The 24,068-nt window shown below is 40.5% G+C and overlaps 2 protein-coding genes across 5 annotated transcripts in view; one reads left to right on the top strand and one right to left on the bottom strand.

Annotated features, from left to right (window-relative positions):
- Nucleotides 1–1,979: 1,979 nt before the first annotated feature.
- Nucleotides 1,980–16,551, top strand: ndrg1a (N-myc downstream regulated 1a). Of its 2 annotated transcripts, XM_044336245.1 has the most exons (16): nt 1,980–2,133; nt 6,382–6,456; nt 7,573–7,608; nt 10,510–10,615; nt 10,910–11,030; nt 11,320–11,382; nt 11,486–11,546; nt 11,913–11,999; nt 12,109–12,165; nt 12,314–12,417; nt 12,618–12,674; nt 12,804–12,855; nt 13,348–13,395; nt 13,875–13,910; nt 14,484–14,535; nt 14,910–16,551. In XM_044336245.1, the coding sequence occupies exons 2-16, from the start codon at nt 6,400–6,402 to the stop codon at nt 15,158–15,160; spliced, it is 1,188 nt and encodes a 395-aa protein (XP_044192180.1). In that variant the 5' UTR covers nt 1,980–2,133; nt 6,382–6,399; the 3' UTR covers nt 15,161–16,551. The 2 variants fall into 2 exon arrangements, with proteins under 2 accessions (XP_044192180.1, XP_044192181.1); XM_044336246.1 differs by lacking the exons at nt 1,980–2,133; nt 6,382–6,456; nt 7,573–7,608 and adding an exon at nt 9,833–9,980.
- ccn4a (cellular communication network factor 4a) overlaps nt 16,221–24,068 on the bottom strand; it is a 39,757-nt gene continuing 31,909 nt past the window's right edge. For all 3 annotated transcript variants that reach the window (XM_044336249.1, XM_044336248.1, XM_044336247.1), the window contains 4 exons: nt 20,118–20,406; nt 18,775–19,029; nt 17,546–17,739; nt 16,221–17,388 (listed from right to left, as the gene is read on the bottom strand). In XM_044336249.1, coding sequence (XP_044192184.1) covers nt 17,089–17,388; nt 17,546–17,739; nt 18,775–19,029; nt 20,118–20,382 — 1,014 coding nt within the window. In that variant the 5' untranslated portion in view covers nt 20,383–20,406 and the 3' untranslated portion in view covers nt 16,221–17,088. The remainder of the gene's footprint in view (nt 17,389–17,545; nt 17,740–18,774; nt 19,030–20,117; nt 20,407–24,068) is intronic.

A 24,068-nucleotide genomic window follows, 5' to 3' on the forward strand; every position in this document is an offset into this window, starting at 1 on the left:
ATATAAAAAAATAGTTGGCAATTCATTTTCTATCAGTCAACTAATCCATTAATCAGCTAACCCTTGCAGCTCTAGAACACAATAAGACTAAAACAATAAGAAGTTACAGTTTGCATAACCATAAGGACATAAAATCATGAAATATAAGTATAATTCAAATGGCAATGGGAAGGAAATGTATGACAAATACAACAAAGACGTAAATAAAAGCAGAAACTTAATTAAAAGACTGACTAAAAAAGCATGTTTTAAGATTCTTGAGCCATGAGATATGTGAAGGGATGAAGCCCATAAAGCGAAGAGCTCTGGCCTTTAGCTCCTCAGGTGTGGGCTGCATATGCCTTGTGGAGGGTGACAGCAGCTCCTACAAACACTGTAATCTACCAGGTGAAAGTCCACTGTTTTTATCAAGTATTGAGACACTCTGCGACCCACATATGCCACACTAATTTTTTTTGCAGTTGCTAAGCCCGCAAATGCTATCTTTATTTCACAATGATAGCTAGACAGGAGCTGTAGAGTCATGCAGACGCTCACACGTATGCGGATGCTCACTATGTTGAGCCTTTTTTACATGATCACATATGTTCGAAGGTTTGACTTGTGTCCATCAATATACCAATACCATGTCTGTATTCATTTCTCGGTGCAGTAAGTGACTGACCTGACATTAGCATAGTTATATTTTTCCCCTCCAATGCGGCTATTGTCCAATGTGTTCCTATTGAGGGCCTCACATTACAAGCCCACAGTGCAGCTATTGTATCTTGACAAGGACCTTTCACACACTCATTGCCAATACTAGCACTTATTGGCAGATTCACAGTGTAACAGTCATACTGTTGCAGGTGTGGAAAATTCCATGAAGACTCTTGCACTGTACCATGCGCTTTGTAAGTGAAACAAATGGATCTGGAATCACAAACAACATGCTTATAAGATGCCGAGTCATGCATTTACACACAATTTACACAGACCTCAGCACTCAGATTACATGTAGAAGGTGTCAGGCCACAAAGAGGCCACTCAACTCAGTCATTATTTCAGATTAGATATCTGTTTGAAGAGTGCCACATGCAGAGGGGATTGTAGCCAGATGACATGTCTCTCACGCTTTCCGCTTTCCCTCAAAGTAACATCTGTACAACACCTCACACAGGAGCTCTGTGGTATTGATTAAATCCTCTATAGGACAACTTTGAGTAGGACAATAGCTGTACACTATCAAGGAAAGCAAGGAGAGGGAAGGGCTTCCTTTTGGACTTTATCTCCTCTTGGCCTTAAATCAAGGTTGCAGGCCCAGCTGCATTCCTAGCCCCTCAGCCTCATACTGTACAACCACAGCCGACAATAGCTCTACCACTTTTTGGGAAATGTCAGTGTACAGTACCACTGTGACGTCTTTTTCCTCAGTTAGACTGAGATGAGTTATCGTCTGCAGTAGACGGGTGTAAAAACAACCTTGCCAAGATTCCAGTTCACACCCTGTCAGTGACCTCAGTTATATGAAATACCACCTAACGACTAAAGTAAACTTATCAAATGTGACACACCACAAAGAATAATAAAGACACTGACAAGGGGCTGTTACAGAGAAAATTTGATACATCTCATATAAACTTTTCTTTATCTTTGTCAGCACCCCTGTGAAAAAAAAAACTCCGTACTAGATCTCACTGAAAAAACTGAAAAGCAGAAATAAGTGCATAAAAGAACATTGCAGTAGATAATGGAGATAATAAAAAAACAACAATGGAAGTCATTGTAAATCCACATTGGAGTATCACGTAATACTGTGAGAGTACTGGTGAAATGTCATGAGTCGCTGTCATCAGCTTCCTTGTCATGCAACCGCTGGAAAGAGTCAAGCTGCATTATCAATCCCACAGCTGCTGCTGTCCAATGGAGAGAGCAGAGGGGAAAGTGGGCCGGTCTGCACACCCACCTCCCCCCCCACACCCCCAAGCTTTATAAAATTCCCTCATACATCCGCCTTGCACTACGCTATAAACAAAGCAAGGCTGTTGTCAGTGCAACCATTTACGCTGTTTGAAAAGAAGTTAAAAAAAAAGTTGTTGTGGACTTTTTTTTCGGGAGTGCTCATCTCAGGACAATCAGAAATTAAACCCACAGGTAGGTTTCTGTTTCACACAATAAACTTATTTGAATTTCTTATTACCTTATAAGAAACTATGCGCGTACTTCCCAGTTGTTGTTTTTTTTTTTGTTTGTTTGTTTTTGTTTTTTTTTTTAGTTTCGCGGCACGTCTGAACATGTTCACTACGGTTTGGCAGTGCACTATTGTAATCCAGTTTGAATACGAAAAAAAAAAAGGCATGTGACTATTTATTTCTACCACCAATCATAGAAAAGCCTAACACATTTCTCAAAAATTTCAGACATTCGTGTGGTTTGCGCGTAAAAATACATTTTGGGTTGTCATTTTCATTTGTTTTTGCATATTTCCAGAATTATGAGACATGCATTTTTGTAGTAAGGCAGGGCACTCCTATGTTAAGCATGTAAACAGGCAGAGGAACTGGCTTTTCAGATCAACATGCTTTTCGCACGTGACACTGGAAGCACGCACGAACGCTCACACAGATCAGGACTCGTTTTATCTCAAATGTTACAAATATTACGAGTGAAACTGTTGCATAACAAATCCTCTTTATTTTTGAGCCTTAATATTAAGGAAAACAAACACACATACACGAGGGGTGGGGGTGTGTCGGTTGCGGCTTGCAAAAGACAAAATCTAAATATGAAAAATGCAATTTATTAACTTAAGGGTTTAATGGCAGCCTGCCAGAAATATCAATCATATCCTCCACTGGTTGCTATGAAAATAACACTACACCCTAAGCTGTTTTCATGCTGTGGTCAGTTTCCTGGCTAATTCTAATATTGAGATATGGAGCAAAATCCAGTCTTCAATCATGACTAAAAGCTTATGAATGTCTGTTGAACTGTCCTGATAAGTCTCAACTGCAGCAACTGGTGAAGCAATATTGGGGGTTTTTTCCACTTATGGAGCCACTGGTCATTCCCTAAAACCAACCTGACCTCCGCTCACAAACTTACTATATGGGCTACCAGCAACTGAGACACCCACATTTTTGATATCTTTTACAATCTGAAAATGTAGGTCTGTGACAGCTTAGTCCAGGAGGCCTGCTGCTGCGCTGATATTTCAGAACCAGGGATTTGACAGATTACGCGAGTTCCCAAAGATTAGGGAAGCAATCATTGTTTCTGCAGATGGATGTCACAGGCTCGTGGATTTAAAACTATATGGAGGCAACAGGAAGGATGGCCTGGCCTTGATTCTGTATCCCTAAAACCAAGGCTCGCTGACCAAATCTAATCAGTGCATATGCTTCTCTCTCTCAGCAAACAGAGGGAGTTTGATCTCAGAGCAACATGCTGTTTTGTAACTTGGATGTTCTGGTTTAAAGTAGTGTGTCGAATGACAGGATTTTCTGTGGAAAACAAGCACTAATGTGTCATGTGTTGTTTTTCTCTGAAGCTCAAATAACATTATCTCACTGTTGAGTGAAAACATTGGATTTCTGCTTCTCAGGAATTAACACATAAAGCCTTATAATGAGATGACAGTTATTGTTGAAGGTATAGAGTAATAGACTACCAATTACTTTGTTGTCATAGGAGTCATATGTCAAAGTTTCAGTCAGAAAATCATGTTTACCTCCAAATTGTGTTTCAGAAGCCTACCAGCCAGCATTTGACTGACAAAGTATAGTTTGTATGTTTTTGGGGCTTCACATTTCAGATAATCTCAAGCCTATATCCTCCCACTGTTTCCTGTTCACTATTGCATAATACAGTCTCACTTCTGCCAGGCCGCTGCTTCAGTGAATAGTTTGCTTTCTTCTCTACAGCCTGACAATTTCTAAAAAAAAAAGACCCAAAAAAGTTTCAATAGGGAGTATACATGTAGGAACTGGTTTGACTTGGTTAAATACAATGAGCGCCTGTTGCCAGTGACACAAAACCAGTTTGGAGTGTAGCCAGTTTAAAGAAAGCCCCCTGCTGCAGCAGTAACATGAAATCCCTGTGAGAAGAAGATGCACTGCAAAAACATTACTTCCCTTTTAATATATGTTTCCAGGCATTTGGTTGCTAACTGGAAAAATGATAAAATTCTGCTTTTCAGTCTTTTTTTTCATGATTTTCAAATTTCATTATAGTAGATAATATATCTCTATTTTGAGTGTATTCTACATCTCTACATCTATGAAATTATCTTGACAAATTATTACATAAGCAATATCAAGTAATGTTTGGGGTCAACTAGAATGCCTCCTTCCCTCCGCTCCTCCTGGCCAGGTGAAACATTAGCTAGGCAAGGCGAACAGTTCGAGGCACACCGCTGGTTTAAACAGCAGGTGACCTAGTTGTCTCAGCCGGCCGCCCTGCCAGCCTCTCTCTGCTGCCAGCCTGCTAACAGGTGGTGGTGATGATGGCCAAGCTCAGAGGAAGTGTGCACTTGTTTTGTTTTGGTGGGTTTTTTTTGTTAATGAGCTCTCTGGTCTGGTTTTACGTAGCTGTGTTTGTAAACAGGCTTGAAAATAGGCTTAGAGGATTCCCCCCATGTTGATGCGTAAACTGATTTTTCACATTTTATAATCTGAAATCGCCCGTTTGTATTATATTTCGACATCACTGTCAACATGAACATGCCTTCTCTCTCATGGCTGTGGAATCTCGACGGGGGCTGATCTCTTGCCCTCCTCAACAAAGGTCCTGCAGTGTGAAGACAGCCATGTTTTTGAAAGCCTCAGCAGAAAAATGAACCTGTTGTTTGATACTCCTCTTCCTCTGTGCTATTGTGGGATCCGGCTAGCTCCGGTCTCTGTTTTCTCCCTGTCAGAGGAGCTTGTGTGTGTGTGTGTGTGTGTGTGTGTGTGTGTGTGTGTGTGTGTGTGTGTGTGTGTGTGTGTGTGTGTGTACTCTATTGGACAGTCATCATCTCCACATTTGAAATATAACGAATCACTTCCTCTAAAAAGCTAAACTTGCTCTGAAGGTTTGACTGCAGCCCTGCTAGCTTGATGTTGATTAATCTTCTTCTGCGGTTGTACACAAAGACAAACAGAAAGACGGAGAGAACAAAACAGATGGAGAGAGTCTGGAAAGAGCAAACATAGCGACTGCAACCAAGCAGCAACGAAGACAAACACTGAAAAGTGACAGAATGCACACAGTTAGAAAGCCAGCAGATGGATGAAAAGGGGCCGGGATGTCTTGATGGGAACGAGCGTGTCAGTTACTTCCTGTATATGTATGTGTGTGTGTGTGTCTGTGGGTCAGTCAAGTTGAGCGGGAGAGAAGAGGGCAGGCCCCTGGCTCTCAGGAGCCACCAGGGCCAGTGGACAAAGAGCTCTCTTAACTGGCTAATTTGATTTGCATGCAGAGCCGCAGCCTGCCCGTTCTCCTCCAACACAGCATCATGATCCACAGAACAATCTGACGCCTGGCTTCTCTTTACATTCCCCCCCTTTCATTCCCTTTTTTTTTTCTCCCACCCTTTCCCAGTCTCTGTTTCTTTGTCTGCCCCCTCTCTTGAATCTTTCTTGTTGAATAGGACCATAGTGTTCTTTTTCGAAATATGTTCCCAATCTTGAAACTATTTTCAGGGAGGGACTTCTTCAGTTTTCTGTTCATTGGTGTGTTGACTTGACTCCTCTGTCTTCATAGCACATGTGTAGGAGATTCTGGTTACGTTTTAGACATGTTTCAGAAGAGTGAGAATTACTCAGAAATCACATTTCCTTTCTTTCCCCTCCTATTAGTTCATCGACTAATCTATCAGCTGAGACAGACAGACATATTAAGTCGGGTTGTCTGTGAGGTTTTCTGCCTCTGTCCAAGTCTTTTCATGTGGGCTGTTGTCGGGTGTGTCCGCATGTTAGTGCAGTTCAGTGCCAGTCTCTGCATGTTCCTGTGTCTGTACACCTGTGTGTGTGTGTGTGTGTGTGTGTGTGTGTGTGTGTGTGTGTGCATACGTGATCTTACACAGGTCTGTTATAGTCTCCTTTATTAGCTGTGTGTAGATAAGAAACACACCCACACCAAAGTACAAGTAATCTGTCATTTTACTGCAGCAAGTCAGCCTCCTATAGCCAGCCAAATTTTCTATGCCTTTTGAAAAAGAGGTTGAGTTAAAGCAGGAAAAAAAGAGATCTTAAAATAACATCTTAACTTAATTAGTTTCTGGAAATTGGAAAATTTTCTCACACAATTAATCAAAAGTATCATTTCTTTTCGCATAAACTGAAGTATCTTCAATTTGAAAGTTTCAAAACCTCTGAAACACAGTTCGCCAGTTGCTCACTGACTATCCTCTCTAACCTTCAGGCTCTGCAGCTCTTTGAAATGGATGACATCCAGGTCGTTGAGTCCAAACCCCTGCTGGTTGACAGGGAACTGCCGGTATGTATTCTGAAAAGAGTGTTAAATAGTTTATTTTAACCTGTTCACACTGATCTTTACATGATCTTTCTCTGACAAGTTGCCCATTTGTGCATGTGGTTTACTCAGAATTCCACATATAAAAATTTGTGCACATTTTAAATGGAGACCACAGAGGCTGTTCACCAAGAAATACACTACTTTAAAATGATTATACATGACTCACTGATTGTCGCCTCCTGTAATTTCTCAAAAATCTGAGTCATCTAAGGAAGATAAAACCTGTTAGAAATCTTTCTTCGACATCTATTCGTTTAAAAATTGAAATGAAAGTGAAACCATGGAAAAATACCATGGAAAATATAAAAAAAACATACCAGGCTCTAAGTGGATTTTTTTATGAGTCATAGCATAGTTTTGATTTTCATCTGAATTTGTGTCAAAATACACACAGTGATAGACAATCACGGTGCCATACATTTGCCAGATTAGGTTTATTCATGTAAGTGTAGTAGTTAATTGGAAAACAACAAAAATCTCACAATAAGGAATTCATAAATGTGGATGTGGATCTGCACTATAATATCAATAATATTAAATATCATAGTAATTAATGAACAAATGAGAGTGAAAACATAAACTTCTTGTTGAAAGTGACAAGGAAACAGTTTTCCAATCATGCCCATGTTAACCTTATGAATAAACTGTATGAATGTCTGAATCATAGCTCAAAAATGCTGAAATCTCACATCCTCTATCATTTGGTCCCAGACTGACCAACAAATAACTTATCCTCTTCCAAAATGGTTTTGTCAGATTAAGATTCACTTCAGTGATTGGACATCAGTAGGTTTGTGTGACAGTCTCTCCACAAATCCTGAGGGTAGTTTGCTGACCTTGTCCTGTCCATCACTCATAACTCTGAGTTCTACAAATAATCCTGTTCAATCATTGATCATTTGTCCACCACTACAGATTTGTGCAGTTGAAATTATATCCACTCTCAAATGACAGCGGTCATATGGACATGAAAATACATTCAGTGACAGGATGATGCCCTCCGGATATTAGATTATAGCATGCTACACTGTAATTGCATTAGTTGTATGTTTTCATTACTCCGTTCTTTCCTTTCAGGGCTTGAGAGAGGCTGTGCAGCAGCTCGTTATCAAGGTATGTTTGCAGACACAAGAAATTAGATTCTGCATGTATTATTCCCGCCAGTTGTAAACCCAGCTTTATCAGTTGACAGATGATACCATTTACTGGTTATACAGTATGTACAGACAGTTTTAATGTTTATCTAATATTTAGGACCATTGTCTAGTATCATCTAGTGGCTGGTTAAAAAGAAAAACTCAGACAGTAATCAACATAGTTGTTGCTCTGCCTCATCTGTCTTGGTGATGACCTTTCATCCACTGTGATTTTATTAGGACAGAAATCTAATTGGGGCTCCACTAATTCAGTCAGCTACTGAAAGTGATGAAACCCAGTTTGGATTAGATTTGAAAGATAACACAGCAGCAGTGCATCAACCTTTTCACTTTCCTCTTCAGCACATTCACATACACTCATACACACAGTTTGTTTAGTATGCAGATGCTGCTGAGTCAGGGGGCCCTCTCAGCACCTTGGACAGCGCTCCTGTCAGACCCTGTCAAATCCACCTTGTTTTCAAGTTATATATGTTGTCGTTATTAAAGGTGTAGTGTCAGTATGAAGCACATATTCTCTCATTCTCCTCGAGTTTATGGGTCCTCTTCTGTGGCAGTCAATGGGTGGAGCTCCTTCACAAAGCTTTTTTCAGTCCAATTAATGAGCCAATCAGTCTCTCATGACCTTTTGAATTACTTTGGTATCACAGAGACAAGTTCACTGACCTGAAGTATCCAGGACAAGAGAGGCTAAGCTTCCAACAATTAGTGACACAGTTTAGTTGAAGGTGACGATATCAGAGGTTTGCTCCTAACATTCATAGTAAATATGCACAAACAACAAGACAAGACTTTTTGTCCGTTTCATAGATTCATAGATGCACGCACACACACACACACGTGTTGCCTTGCAGGATTAACTCATCTCTGTGGCATACGTGCTCGAGTGTGTCCTGCAGAAGTGGAGAGTGGGTGGAGCCAAGCGTTGTGAATCCTTAGATGTTTACATGCACACTGTGTCCAGTAAATAGGTTATATACCTACTTGGATGTTCCTCTAGAGTAGATCCCATGCAGCCAACACTGGTTTGAAAAACACCCAAAAGGTCAACTCCTACGCCAGACCTTACAGGTCAGGTTACCATGAGGCAGTTTTGTGGGGGGTTTTATGTTTAAGTCTACACATTAACAGTTTCACCAGCATATTTTTTAGATTAAAGGTTACACTCAACGTTACACTGAAATATTCACTCAACAGTGTATGTCTCATTTTGGAATATAATTCTTCAAATGCTTATTAGAATAACACACTGCTTCTACCACTGGTCAGATCATTTGCAAGATATGAACATTTTGTCATTTGGCAGACGCTTTTATCCAAGGCGACTTACAAATGAGACAAGACGATCAAGCTTTAGAGGACAGTGACTCAGAAAGAGCCGCACTACAGAGTGCAATGAGAAAGAGCACCAGAAAGAAATTATTTTTTGTTTCTTTTTTATCAATAATTATTAAAATAAGAAACAACTGGAAGTAGACAAGTGCATATGGAATACCACAAACAACAAGAAGGTAGTGCAGCAATCAACAAAAGACTACAAGGTTAGAGTTTTGAGGTGTTCACTGAAGAGCTGAGTCTTCAGGCATTTCTTGAAAACTCAAAAGCATATGTAAATACACACAACTTTGCTTTTAAAAAAGTGTGTAAAACTGTGAATAAACAGAATTTAGATTCATGTTTTATATTGTAAGCAAGCTTTAATCTATATTTGTAGGTTAAAGGTCTATTTAATTACCATGGATACCAGAAATTCAGTCTGTCATTTACTGTTTATGGGGAATCTTTAGCAATTGTTGTGACAATATCATCAAGAGTTGTGCTGTTTACGGAGGTCAGAGTTTGTAGATTTTGCGGCTTTTTGATTTTCTTTGGAGGTTTTGTGAACATTTCCCCCCAGTATTACTGAATAATGGCAGCTGTCTCCCCCTCACTCACTCATTCATTCATTCAACATGTTTTCCCACTGATCACACACACATATATCCATAGTTACTCATCATGTCAACTCAGTAGCCAATGCCCCTCTGTCTGACATTGGCTGATCCAATTTAGGGATCGCTTCATCTAGAATTAGCTTGTTTTGACCAGCCTGCAAGGCACCATGGGAGGCCAGGAGCTTAGGCCAACTGGTAAGCAGCAGGGGTATAAAACGCTGCTCGCAGAGCAGGGCTCAACAACTTCAGAAGCTTCCCAGCATTTGGATCTATAGCTCAGAGAGCAACTGCGACTACAGTTTTTCAGTAGCAAGCAGTGTTAAACTCCTCTCCTGCAAAAATGGTTCTGGAGGATTCTGATGTGGAAATGATTGTTGCTGAGATTGAAGTCAGCGTGAGTAGACAAAATTCTGTCTTTTTTTTTTTTTTCTGCTGAGCAGTTTCCAGTGGATCTATTGGATTATGCTGCATGATGGATTGCAGCTCCTGTTTTGTAGTTGCTGCAAAAGGTGTCAGCACTGAATGGATAATAGCTTTATATTTTGTTTGAAGGAACTTCTACGGTTTATTCGAAGGAATTTATTGGATTTTAATCTGTCATGGTTTGGCTGTTTTCTAGTTTGGTTGAAGAAAAGTTTTAGAAAATAAGGAATGAAAAAAAGCTTTGATGGCAATAAGAAAACGAGATGAGGCAGCAATGAAAGATTGAGTGAATTAATTATTGCAAACTGAAATGCAAGAATGAAGATGCATTTTCATTGTGATGGTAGTTGTCATAAATGTATTCAGATTTGAAATTTTGAACTTCTTTTTGACCTGAAAGACTGAACTCCTATAGGAAGTTATATATTTACACAGCATTTTTTCATTGCTTCTCATCCATGCATTGCATTCTAAGCTTGGTCATTTTTGTGCATCTTTAGGAGCATGATGTGGAGACTCCTCATGGAAGAATCCACTGTACGATGAAGGGGATTCCCAAGGGTGACAGACCAGTCATCCTCTCCTTCCACGACATTGGACTGAACCGTAAGCCAGGCCCTTTATTTAGCTCTATCTAGATGAAACATCTGTTGTTGTGCCTACAGCCATGAATATGGGATCAGATTAAGTTCACCAAGTTAACTTTGTGTTATTAAGTCTATTAAATTACATTATCAAAACTCTTCCGAGGTTACTGATGGATTTTTATGAAAGCACCTGCTTGTTACACCGAAACAAAACCCTGCAAGTCTTACACATATTCTCAGGTTACTTGAGGTCATTTCTATTTATCAGCCAAGTATCACTTATCCACCTCCACCTCCTTTGACTGTTTTCTAGACAAAACCTGCTGGGACACGCTCTTCAACCATGAGGACATGTCAGAGATCATGCAGCACTTTGCCGTGTGTCACGTCGATGCGCCAGGGCAGCATGAGGGAGCCAACACCTTTTCCACTGGGTGAGCCTCACACACTCACAAACAAACACACGTAGACTCGTAATGTGTGTCAAGTAGTCTGTGACCTTTGACTCAACAGGTAGATCACTACGGATGTTCTTAAGGCGACCTAATTTGACAAGTGTGTTGTAGGGACAGGTGTTTATCTTGTTCAGCCTAATCTTTGTTCTAACGGTGGGACTTTGCCTCATGTTAACCTACAATGTAGACCTCTGATTAGATAGTGGTTATTTTTAAACTAGTGGTTTAAAGTTTTATAATAATTAGTTTTCTTTATTTGTCTTTCCAGTTATGAGTACCCCTCTATGGACCAACTCTCTGAGACCCTCCCACTGGTGTTGAAGCACTTTGGGTAAGTTGAGCTGCAGTTTTGACACCAACTGCTCACACTCATATTAAGGATTTTTGTCTAACCTGTTGTTCTAACAGTATCTGTGTATCTTTGTGTGCCTCAGGCTGAAGAGTGTTATTGGAATGGGCATTGGAGCCGGGGCCTACATTCTGACCAGATTCGCTGTAAGTTTCCTCCCTTGCCCTCTCAATCAGGCTTAATAATAATGAGTTTAATCAATCGAGGATTAGCAGAGCCAGCTAATGTGTTTCGTCTTTTTGCTGATTTTGGCAATGTAACACTGCTTATTTCTTGATCCCGCTGAGCCGTGAAAGCCTCTGGAATGTTCCAGATCAGCTCAACACTAACATTGTGCTCAGTAGGAAGTCTCACCGTGTTGACACAAGGCTGACAGTTATACAGCTTTTAACTCCTTAATGCAGCCTCCTTAATGCAGCCTCCTCTGTAACCGAAACAAATACACAATATTCTTAGCAAAGTGCCACATTTTGTGCTGATAAATCACAAATGCAATGTTGTGTGTGTTGTAGCTTGACTACCCAAACATGGTGGAGGGCCTGTTGCTCATCAACATCAACCCGTGTGCTGAGGGCTGGATGGACTGGGCTGCACACAAGGTATACACACACGTACACGCATTTGCTTAATAGTGTTTTGGACTGTCAGAGCTGAGAAAGAGACAAATGTTGTATTAAAGCTGACTGCAGTTTTTATGTCTAATCTCAGATCAGCGGCTGGACCCACGCCATGCCTGACATGATTATCACCCATCTCTTTGGAAAGGTACGTATTCAAATTCCACTTTTTTTTTCTCTCTCTTCAGGATCTAAAGTACTGCTGCACACTGGTTCAGTGCATTACACTGTTAACTTGCTTTTGTAGGTTTTTAGGTCACAGTGAGTTGAACAGATTTTGTGTTTGGTCACCACAGGAGGAGATCCACCACAACCAGGACCTTATTGCCACATACCGTCACCATGTCATAAACGACATGAACCAGTTTAACCTGCATCTCTTTGTCAAGTCCTACGAAAGGTAAACATATCAGAGTTGGTCTACATGTTGCTTTCAAAGGCAGTAAGAGAAAGAATTACTACCTAGAAATTCCAGGCCAAGAAGCACACTAAATGAAGCAAAACATAAGAATAAACTGGCTATTTAATTATTTAAAGAATGTAAACTTTCAATTAAATAAAATTAGTTTATTTAAGGTTTTAACAATTGTCTCGCTGCAGTCGGAGGGATCTGGAAATCGAGAGGCCGGTCCCTGGAAGCAACGTCAGAACCCTCAAGTAAGTTTTTATCAAGCAACAAGCAAACATCACTTGCTATACATTTTACATTTTCTATATAACTATTTGATTATACTATTTGATTTGTAATATTCCTGAAATGTAATTGTACATGTTTCCTTTGTTCAGGTGCCCTTCTCTGCTGGTGGTTGGAGACAGCTCTCCTGCTGTCGAGGCTGTGGTGAGTTGAGCCGCATGTTCTGATGTTCACAGCCATTAAGAAAAGGCTCTAATGCTAATGATTAGACTTCCCACCACAGTTACCCTACTAATTTGTGTTGGCTGTTTTTTCCATTCACTACAGTCACCTGTTTAAGCCCACAAGATATGCGAGATTAAATGCTTAAGGATAACAGTCTAACATGACTTAGGCGAGAACAAAGTTGGGAATGAAAATCAAGTGATGCTGTGCAGTTTTAATCTATTAAAGTTAAAAGACTTGTGCAAGTGTTACTCATTTTAGCTCTGAGAGGGGCCCCAAATCCACCAGAACATTACTAATATGTTGGCCATAAGCAGCGCTTTCAAGTGATTCATTAAAACCCACTTTTCATATTTAAGTTTAACACGGTTTCTGATTTTATTTTTAGATTTTATTTATTTGAGCTGCAATATATGATCACACATCATATAAGATAATTTACTGAATATATTTATTTTTTTATGCCTACAGGTTGAGTGCAACACCAAGCTGGACCCAACAAAAACAACCCTGCTTAAGGTGAGGGATCTGTTTCTCTCTCTCCATCCTTTCCCTCCTCCACCTTCTGTCCCATTTACTCATTCTGATTATAATAGCCTTGATGGAAAGACATCAGCTGATAAGATTCCGGTGGCTCAGCTTTTACCTGGTGACACATTAACCAGCAGTAGGACAGCTGAATGCGTCCTCAGAAGCGACATGCATATGTAATCTGCTGCGACTGACCTACTTGTGTTGGCCTGTGGCAACCTTTTATGATCCACAACTGAAACCAAATAGCTGTTGGACCTAAAATAGGTGCCATTAATTGGGGTTAATTATTCAAGGTCTAGATGAATGCTGATTGGAGGCAGTAGGGATAAGGTTTCTGGCGTGTTCAAATGGGACATGTTAAGTATAATGGAGGGTAATGGTGTATGTCCACTGCTGTGTGAATGCACAAACGTTGACATGCTAAATGTTAATAGCCTCTTTTGTGTTTTCCCTCCTCTCTCCAGATGGCTGACTGCGGAGGCATGCCCCAGGTTGATCAGGTGTGTATGTCTGTGTTTGTAAGACAGAAAAAGGAAAAAAAAAACTTTTGTGGGACATTGTTAAAGATCCCCTCCAGACATGTTTTAAAATGTATATAAAATACTCTACTTTGAATAATGTGTCTGATATGGTTTCTCCACAAAAAAAGTTCAATTATTTTGTTAAAATCCTTAAAATGTCATCTCCTCATTCTCCCTCATTAAAAATCCAGAATCTGTGAATATGCAAATATATTTAATTTCAGAAGTTTAACTGCTGGACCCAAAATGTCCAAACTTTAATGTTGTAGAGCAGGCTGGACAGAGCTGGGTAATCAGCACAGAGGGTCAGGTGGAGGGATGGGGTAAGAGGGTTGCACTTAAGAGCATTAGCGAGTAGCAGGCGTGAACCACAGTTGTCAGGTTGTAATCCTCCGCCCTGCGCCGCACCTGCTCATAGCAGCTGTCATATCTCAGACCCAAGCAGTAAGCTGCTGGATGAGAGACTGAGTCTGTCGATGTTATGTAAAGAAGTGTGATAATTAATGACAAGAGGACTGATTATCTCCCTCCTTGTGTCGTCCTCCTCTGCAGCCTGGCAAACTGACAGAAGCTTTCAAGTACTTCATCCAGGGCATGGGATACAGTAAGTATTCAAGACATTACTTCTTTATTTTTGCTATGCAGGAATGTTGAGATTAAACTTGCAAATTCTGATTACTACCAGTGGACATATTTTTTGAATTAACTGAACAAAAATATTGCACTTCATATTTCTTCCGTGAGTGAGTTCACCCTGCAAAGATGAGTTTTCTGCCTCCTTGTGGTGAGATGAAGAGCTCTGGCCATCACATTGACCTCTTTTGGCTTCATGCTCTTTACCCCTTGGTGTTGGTTAATAAATGACCCGTGTACTCACTGGGGTGTAACTTGAACTCAGTCAGTTCTAGATATGTATTGCACTACAGACTGTGCTCACAATAGTCATCTTCAATCATAACAATGCTCCTCTTCCCTCAGTGCCCTCTGCCAGCATGACCCGGCTGGTCCGCTCCCGTACTGCCTCCGGCTCCAGCGTCACCTCCTTCGAGGGCAACCGCTCCCGCTCTCACACCAGTGAGGGAAACCGCTCCCGCTCGCACACCAACGAGGGCAACCGCAGCCGCAGCCACACGGTTGAGAACCAGCGCGGACGCTCCCACACAGACGGCGCAATGGACAACAGCAACGTGGACCAAGCTGTGCCCAAGTCTGCCGAAGTGTCCTGCTAAGTGAACCTCCACTCTCCAGACACCCAGACCTCGCAAGGTCCCTTGGGTTTGTGCTGCGCTGCCTCTAACTGCAAACTGACACACAGACACAGACACAGACACAGACACAGACACAGACACAGACACAGACACAGACACAGACACACACACACACACACATTTCTATGCACATACACACCGATGTGAAGAGGGACACTGAGATAGAATACCTGGATATATAAAACGCACAATGGACACTTGACTATTCAGTGCAGCTGAGATGCCCCAAATTTTAAAAAATGGTTTCTTTGGAGTATGAGGTCAAAGGTTAACTGTATGCCTGTTCTGTCATACCTGAGGGACTCAAACATATGTGAACAGTAAATGCTTCTGAGCTCCTTGGTCAGGTGAGTGTGTAGTTAGGGACAACGCAGCATCTGGGGACACCAAAGCAGAGAATGTCGGAGAAAGCTGTGGCCGCGAGTACACCAGCTTGTACATGTATCTATCATAATCTCTCATGCATATAAAAAAATGTTTTAATTTCCATGTCTGCATTCCTCCCATCCTGTTTTTATCTATTTTTATCATATTGACACAGCTTTCTCAAATATACCTGACTGTAAATGACTGTTTTCTGTTCTCACTGTAATTGTTTGATCATTTATTCTTTATTTTCCATGTCCGAAGTGTTGTTGTTTGTATGTAGGAGCAGATTTGTAGATTTGGAGAGAAAATGAGGAGGCACTTGGGTAAATAAAAACGGCAGTTTGCCTCATAAATTTCTACCTAACATTGAAATTAAGGGACGTACTTGGAGTATATCATGTATATACAGCAAATAATATTGTTTCATCTTGCCAGTGTCCATCATCTGTTGTTTTAACAAACTTCTACATCTTATACATCTGGTCACTGGTGAAATACAACTTATGAATCTTTTCAGGAAACAAATGATTATTTTTTGAATGTTCCAATGAGTCTGTACGCTTTGTCATGAATCAAAACACAAATTCAAAAGCTTTTACATCATATGCTTTATTAATGGATCATGGCTTCCGACAAAAAGGTTTTTTTTTTCTTGTTTTATATGATGATTTCTATGCAATCAAGCACAATGGAACAAAGATGTGCCATGGAATTCTTCACTTTTTAGATGTGATGCTCCTATGTGGTTGTGGATTTTGGGTGAGTGATGTGATAGGTCCACATGTTAACATGAGGATAGCCATAGAACTTACCTGACACCTCCTACTCCCGTATTTTACTTGCACTACAGCAACATTTGCTTTGTAGAACACACACAGCTTTGTAAAGATGCAATACACAACCCTCTAATGCTGTAGAAAAGCATTAAAATGAAATAACAGTTTGTATTTATTAAAAAAATGACAATAAAAACTTGTAACTGATCTTCCCTGATTGCATCATTATTTCATATTTTAACATGTGGTTATCTGAAAACCTTAAAAATAAGGCTTTGTCTTTGGCATATCAGTCCATTGCTGCCTTGTTAACATTTATCATAAAGGAAATTTAATGAAATATATGGAAAAATATCTACAATAACATCTCGTTATCTATGTTGACTTGTGAGTTTAAAGACAGACACTGACTGTTCTTGTGAGCATCTCTAGAGCATCACATGTTATATTCAAAAGCTACATAAATAAATTAAGCCTTCAAAATTTCTCACACTCACTGTCTGAATATTTTCATTTGCAAAGCAGTTCTTCAAATATTCTTCAAAGCATATCATGCTTTATGAATCCATTCTGGAGACACATATATATATATATTTCATATTTACAGATTTTTCCAATAGGAAAAAAGACCATAAGAAAATCCCTTGTACATAATCATACACATCACATATAGAAAATGTTGCATAAGACTTAATCTCAACCAAAAGAAAAAGAAGTCAGAGAGCGTGATTGATATTACATTTCTTAGTTCACGATTTCTGGGTAACCATAGTAACTCTCCAGCTCGGCGAAGATGTCATTAGGGTTTTTGCAGCTGAGGTTGCAGAAGCAGGCCTGGATCCACAACATCTTCCAGGTGAATCCTGTCCCGTTAGGACACTCAAACTCCACGTCGATGGTCTTGGACTTGTAGGGGATGCAACAGCGCTCGTCTGTGCAGACACCACAGTATTTGGGCCTGTACAGCTTCTTGCTGGTGCAGCCAGAGATGGTGAGGTTTGAGGGCTGATCCTCCCTGTAGATGTTCAGACATTTCTTTCCTGGCTGAGGCAGAGTATAGAGAGAACCTTAACATTAGACTTTTTATCATGCAACCTTTGTTTGGCTGCTTAAGATTAGATATATAAATTATTTATTAATTGTAAACTTCTTTGCAAGAATGTACACTAATTGTAAACCTTAATGGTGCATCTGCATCTACCTTGATGTGTTTGGTGATATCGACCTCACACGGCCGCAGGTTGCATAGGCGGGACTCTTTGACCAGCTCACATTGGTCGTTGGCGTTAGAGACCCTCATGGACAGGCCGCGGCCACAGGTCTTTGAGCAGGGGCTCCATGAGGTAGTCTGGGTAATGCAGTTCTTATGCCAGCTCCTGGTCTCAGCTGGGTAAGCTAGATTAATGTAGACAGAGAAGTGAGATTGTAGCAAATACGGTTAATTTTTGATACCTTGGTTAATTTTAAAACTTTGAATCATGCCAACCTGAGAGACTTCAAACAAAATAAAGAAATAATGCATAGAAGGATGACGCCATTAAAAAGAGTTGAAAAACTTTTTAAACTTTGCTGATAATACAGAGAGTTAGTTGTGTGCACATCTAGTCCTATATTTAGGTCAGGTGCAGGGTATCAGATTCAGTAAAGGAAAAAAACGTTGAGTATGCTGAGAGCCCTGTACAGGAGCTAAATAAGGGAGATATGAACTTGCTGATAATAACAAGATCAAAGTTCTGCTCAGAGCATTTGAGCCACGCTATCCTGTTATCGAGGGGCAATTCCTACATTTTTTATGTTTTAACACAAAAATCAAAGTAACACTGCAACCCCTTGTTCTGTCTGTTTTTAATCTAAATCTCTAAATTGTGTTCCCCTAGTGGTCTGGATCTGATTTATATTCTTATGCAACACAAAGAGATCTTCGTTCATGTTCCTCGTTCCATGGCTCACAGCACTGCTGCGCTAAATGACTGGAAACTGGACATGACCCAAAAATCAGTGTGAGGGCTTCCACAGGAAAGCATTGGTCTGTCCCTGCACACACACACACACACACACACACACACACACACACACACACACACACACACACACAAACCTCCTGATTCTCCTGGACAACAAACTGTTCTCACAGAACTACAGACTTTGTGCCAATTTCAAACACAGCTGCTCCTATTTTACTTCTCAAAACCAATCATATCTACTTCTGAAAACAAGAGTCAATAAGAGTTTTTTTCTGAAATACCTTGAAATAGTTTTCCCTATAAATCACTTGATGTTCATGTTTTTAAACTCGATTTGGCAGCACAATTGAAAAAATAAATTTAGGGAGTGTTCCTTTAAACTAGTGTGCAAGATAAAGCCCAACACCAAGCAGCAGATTATCCAGCCTTTGTCTGGACCCCCCAGAATATATCCAAGGTGTCCTACCCTCCACTACGTGTCGTGGGGCCGTCTTGCGCCCTCTCTTGGGCTCATCACAGATCCATTTCTCACAGCATTGTCCCCGGACTTTAACCCGGCGTGGTGTTTGGCACCACACCCGGGGAGGCTGGGACTCAGTGCACAGCGCCACACAGCCGATGGCACCGTTCACACACACACACTGGTATTTACAGCTAGGCTTGAAGCTCTGCCCATTACGGTAGATCACACCATCATGCTCGCAGCCTGTTCCCACCATATCTGGCAAAGAGGGAGGACAAGCGGTCACATATTATAGAAAAATACAAGGCAAACTGTAATATAATGATATAACATGGAAGTTACATTTATGTCTTGACATTTGTAATCTAAATAGTTATGAATGAAAATATTCTTGGAAGTAAAAATCAGTGACATTTTAGGATGAGTTATAATCTAGTTTGACATTTTCTGTTGCAGGCTGATATCACACATTATTGATCGAAAAAAGTACAAGCCACAATAGCTGCAATGGCATAACACAATTTCAACTGCATCCACAAAAAATAACAAAGTTGCTGTGAAAAACAAAAAACAAAACAATAAAAAACATACATTATAAATCCACTGAATAATCACTTTAAATACCCAATATTGCAATTTGACCCACAAACTTTGCATTTGTTTTTGCAACTGACTATATTGTAATTCCTCTCACAATAGCGTGAAAAAGTTAAAGATGCAATGTCTGGGTTAGATCTAGGCTCAGTGTTAGGCTAAGGTTCTGGCTTAGTCGGCTTAGATGCATGAAATAGATGAGTTACACTTAATAAGCATATCATTAACATAAAATGATTTCTTGCATGTCCAGGAGTTGGATATACTTTCCAATGTGTGAACATCCCCAAAACACATGGAATTCAGGCTTTTGATGTTAAAAAGTCGCTTCAACATGTAGTTTGAAATATAATTCACATAACATCTGTAGACATGCAACTCTTCATGGTATTCAAAGTGTTTTATATTCAGCAGAGGTCACAGCAGATGATAACAGCAACAAACAAAACACTGCACCTTGTTGATGTTGTCAAAGTGCCTCATGTCTACTGGCATATAACAAATAAAAATCAGAGAAGATATAATAATGCTGCCTGTAATATAAAAGGGATGAGATTAAAATGTATCAATATTCTTGCCAAGGTACACCTGCGTTGTTACTATGACAACAAGTGTTGATGCATCAGCAAACACCTGCTCAACTCAAATACAGTCTGTGAACCAAACATATAACATGAGAAAATAAAGAAAAAGATTTTCCTGTTGCATGAAATCTGTGGTTTGTTTTGTCGGTTTTGGTGAGTGACACTTACATGCACACACTCCTTTTTCGTACCTAGGCATGTCCGAGCTGTAGTCACAGTACAGTCCCTTGTGGTAGTCGCATGTGTCTGCCTCGTTACACACCTCGCCCACCTGCCGGGCGCAGGCCTTGCAGCAGTCACAGCCGTCCATGAGGAGGCTCACACCTGGCGGACAGGTAGGGGGGACCTTGGGACACTCACAGGGCCACTTGCAATACTGCGTCCGGTTGTATGGGTCCACAGCTGTGGGCATGACGGCTGTGGCAGGCGGCATGGCAGTGGAATTCTGGGAGTAGGCCTGGAGAGAGGAAGGGGGAGAAACTGTGAAAAAATTCAACTTGTTGGGCAAAATAGAGCAAGTAAATACATAGCTATTTTACTAAAATACATACTAAAAGCTTTAATCAGTGTAACAAATTTGTCTTTTTGAATGAACAACAAGTTAATGGTGTGAAACATTATAAATTAAAGCTTATTGCAGTAAAAAATATGTACTAACAATGGCCACACCAAGTCAAAGCCTTGTAGCAACTGTTTCTCTGTGTGCAAGCATAATTAAAATGTCTTCTTTTATTACATGGAAGGTATTTGCCCCTTGTGGTGAGGCAATATTCTTAATATCCTTAATCCTAAATTCTTTCATATCCAGCCCTCTCTGGTAACCCCATCTCAGTGAGCCGCTGATCCGAAAGATCTCAAACACCTGTGCATCACTGACTACATGGGTGAAACACATGGCAGCTTGCTGACTTCTGGACATATACTATGAATTAAATAAGCCTATAAAAAACGAATTAAATATCAAATGGCAATAATCTCATTACAGTCTGTTCTTGTACGTAGTTAACACTTGTGGATAATTCCATCGACAGAATTCAAATCTGCAACTGTGCTGAATTATTACAAAATCCTGCCAGTAAAAGTTAATCAATGTCTCCCTTAGTATGTTTTGACTCTTACAAGCTGCTGTGAGAAGCCAAGATCACAAAATGAAGTGCTCTGCAGCCTTTTGGAGTAGATGTTCTCACTGAACGGGTCACATGAGGAACATTAACAGCCCACTGCTTAGAGGTTAGTTTTGGACAGTGATTGCATGAGCCTCAGCAGATTCAGAATGTCTTTCTCTGACAACAAACAGCACATTTTAGAGTCCAAATTCAATTATGCTTGTTTTGAGAACGGGGTGTGCTTGGGAAAAATGACAGAAATGTTCTTACATGTAATGGAGCTTTGTGTTATCGTTAAGTGAGTAGACTAAGACACTGAAAGCCATGTCACGCTACATTTCTACAACACATCTGCTGATAGGAAGTTTTATCTGAGATATTTTCAAAGCTCGTAGGTCAAAAAATGGAAACAATAATGAGAAGTAAATCTAGTTTGTACCAGTGAAAGGTTGAGTGGAATTTCCCAGCAAGAAAAATATATTGTGAACAATCTGTAGGTCAGTTTGTGTGTTCATTCATTTATTTCACGTGTTAACAATATAATCTTGAAGGATCTTTGTGATTTAGAAACACTGGAGCTGCAGCAATTGCCATGTCCGTCATAATTAAAACATTGTTGCCTGGTCCAGACAGGCAGTTAAACACTGTATTAGAGGTCCAATATTATCTTTTTACTCATAAATCATAATATCATGCTCAGAACAACAGAACACTGCACTTTTGTGAGGAGATTCTAGTCCATGAAAGACACACACATGCATGCACACTTAATCCGCAATTAATTATGAGAAAACATGCTTAATCGTCTTATACATGCATGGCATACCCATATGTCATGTCCCTGAGCTTCAATGGAATGATGATCATATTAATAACTGCTGTGTACAGTGATGAAAGCTAATGCAGATAAATGAGTTTTAATCACAGCCGTGACACTAAGCCATTCCTCAGAAGAGTTGGTTTAGCCCGCAGCTATCAGGCTAATTTACAGAAACAATAAACCCAAAAAAACACAGCACAGAACACGTCCATCACTCTAACAGAGAAGGAGAGCAGAGAGAGGTGGGTGTTTGGTTAGTTAACTATGAAAAACATGGCGTGGGCCTAATGCAATCATCGTCCTTGGAATTGTTTATCTTTGCCGACTAAATTCAGCATGCTGTTATTTTGAGAGTATTGATTTTGTGAATGTTGAGATTTTTATACACTTAGGCGTAAGACATGTGTTGCACAGGCCTTAAATATCATCATTTCTTTGAATCTTTTCTGTGTTGACCTAAATAGCTGTCATGCTAATAAAAAGTGGTTGTGAAAGGTGAAAAGAACTGATGACCCTCCTTCCTCTGCTGGCTTGATCTTTTCTTCCTGTCAGCCTCTGGTCAGATCAGATGATGCATGTGCACATACAGGCATTGACAAACACTTTTCCCAATAACACCAGGGGATGACAGAGAAACTGTCACTCAAGCATTGTTTTTTTTATTTCCCTCCACAAGCTTTTGACAATTCAGAGAGGCAACATGGCTTTAAAGTTATGTTCAAACCTAAAAAAGATGCTGCAAAATAAATGTTCAAAGAAATGGTGGAGTATTGTAAATTCACTTTCTGAGTGAAGTGGATCTACAAACATATCTGTCATTGAACACTAGCACATTCCCCACATCACAGCAAGTGAAAAGGTCAACACAGTCTGCCAGACCTTTGCGAAGAAGTGTAGATCGCCAGATGCACATGCACACTCTCAGCACCCATGCCCATTACTGTCATCTTCTATTGACAATGTCCACTTCAAACCAAAAGATGTCAGGAACCCTTTGAGCAACTTGGATCTAGGAAACGCATTGGGACCTGATGGAATTCGAAAAAGGGTCCTCAGAGTGTGCTGTGGAACTAGCCATTCCTCTCAGCCATTTCTTCCAACTCCTTTTCTTTCGTTGCATGTTCCCTGAACAATGGAAAACTGCCAAAGTGATCCCAATCCATAAAAGGGTTTCAAAATCAGATCCATCAAAATACCGTCCTATATCCCTGCTTGCTGTCAGCAGAAAAATGATGGAATCCACTGTTCACAAAAAAACCACAGGGCTACCTTCTCCGCCATGGCCTTATCTCTGATAAACAATTCAGATTCATACCAAATCACAGCACAGCTGACCTCCTCTCAGTTTTGTCCCAGATGTGGAACAACATCCTTGACAGAGGCGGTGAAGTGCGCATTGTTGCGCTAGATATAAAGGGCGCATTCGACCAGGTCTAGCGCAATGGCCTTTAAAGCTCACATCAAAGGGCATAACTGGTAGACTACATATACAGCTACAGAATTTCCACCAAGGAAGATCCATCAGAGTTCTGCTCTCTATTCAGTCTTCATCACCATGCCCCATCAATGCATCAGTACCTCAGGGATCCATTCTTGGCCCATTATTATTCTCCATCTTCATAGAACTCAGACCCATTTGATGGGTCTGAGGTGGCAGCAGGCCTAAACAAAGACCTGGAAAACATCAGAAAATGGTCTGATGCCCAGAAGGTCACCTTCAAGCCCAGCAAGTGTAAGGCAATGATTCTGTCCAGAAAGAGGAATCAATCTCGTCCTGATCTCTTCTTTGGGAGCACTAAAATCAAGCTCAGTGAACAGATGGAATTTCTAGGACTATGCATTGACAGAAAACTCCAGTGAACCAGCCATCTGTCTAACATCTGCAAACGTGTTGGACAACGTCTCAGAGCATTGCAGAAGTTGGCCAACAAGCTTGAACTTAGAGGCAAAGCCAATGTCTACAAAACCCAAGGCAGGAGCATCATGGAGTACTCCTGCCTTGCCTGGATGAATGCCTCACAAAGCACTCGTAGGCAGCTAGATATCATCCAAAAAAGGCAATAAAGATCATCAGTGTGGATGAGGACCATGTCCTAAAGGATAATGCCATCACCAACCTGAGCTGAAGCAGAACAGTTGCTGCAACAGCTGTTCTTTTCAAGATGCACTCTCCCAACTGTCCAGCACTGCTAC

Source organism: Thunnus albacares, chromosome 19 (assembly GCF_914725855.1).
Source record: "Thunnus albacares chromosome 19, fThuAlb1.1, whole genome shotgun sequence".
NCBI classification, from domain to species: domain Eukaryota; kingdom Metazoa; phylum Chordata; class Actinopteri; order Scombriformes; family Scombridae; genus Thunnus; species Thunnus albacares.

Excerpts from the sequence above, each read along its gene's own strand:
- ndrg1a (XM_044336245.1), top strand. The coding sequence starts at position 6,400 with ATGGATGACATCCAGGTCGTTGAGTCCAAACCCCTGCTGGTTGACAGG. Across the intron at positions 6,457-7,572 it reads TGGTTGACAGGGAACTGCCG|GGCTTGAGAGAGGCTGTGCA; the intron begins GTATGTATTCTG and ends CTTTCCTTTCAG. Across the intron at positions 13,911-14,483 it reads GCATGCCCCAGGTTGATCAG|CCTGGCAAACTGACAGAAGC; the intron begins GTGTGTATGTCT and ends CCTCCTCTGCAG.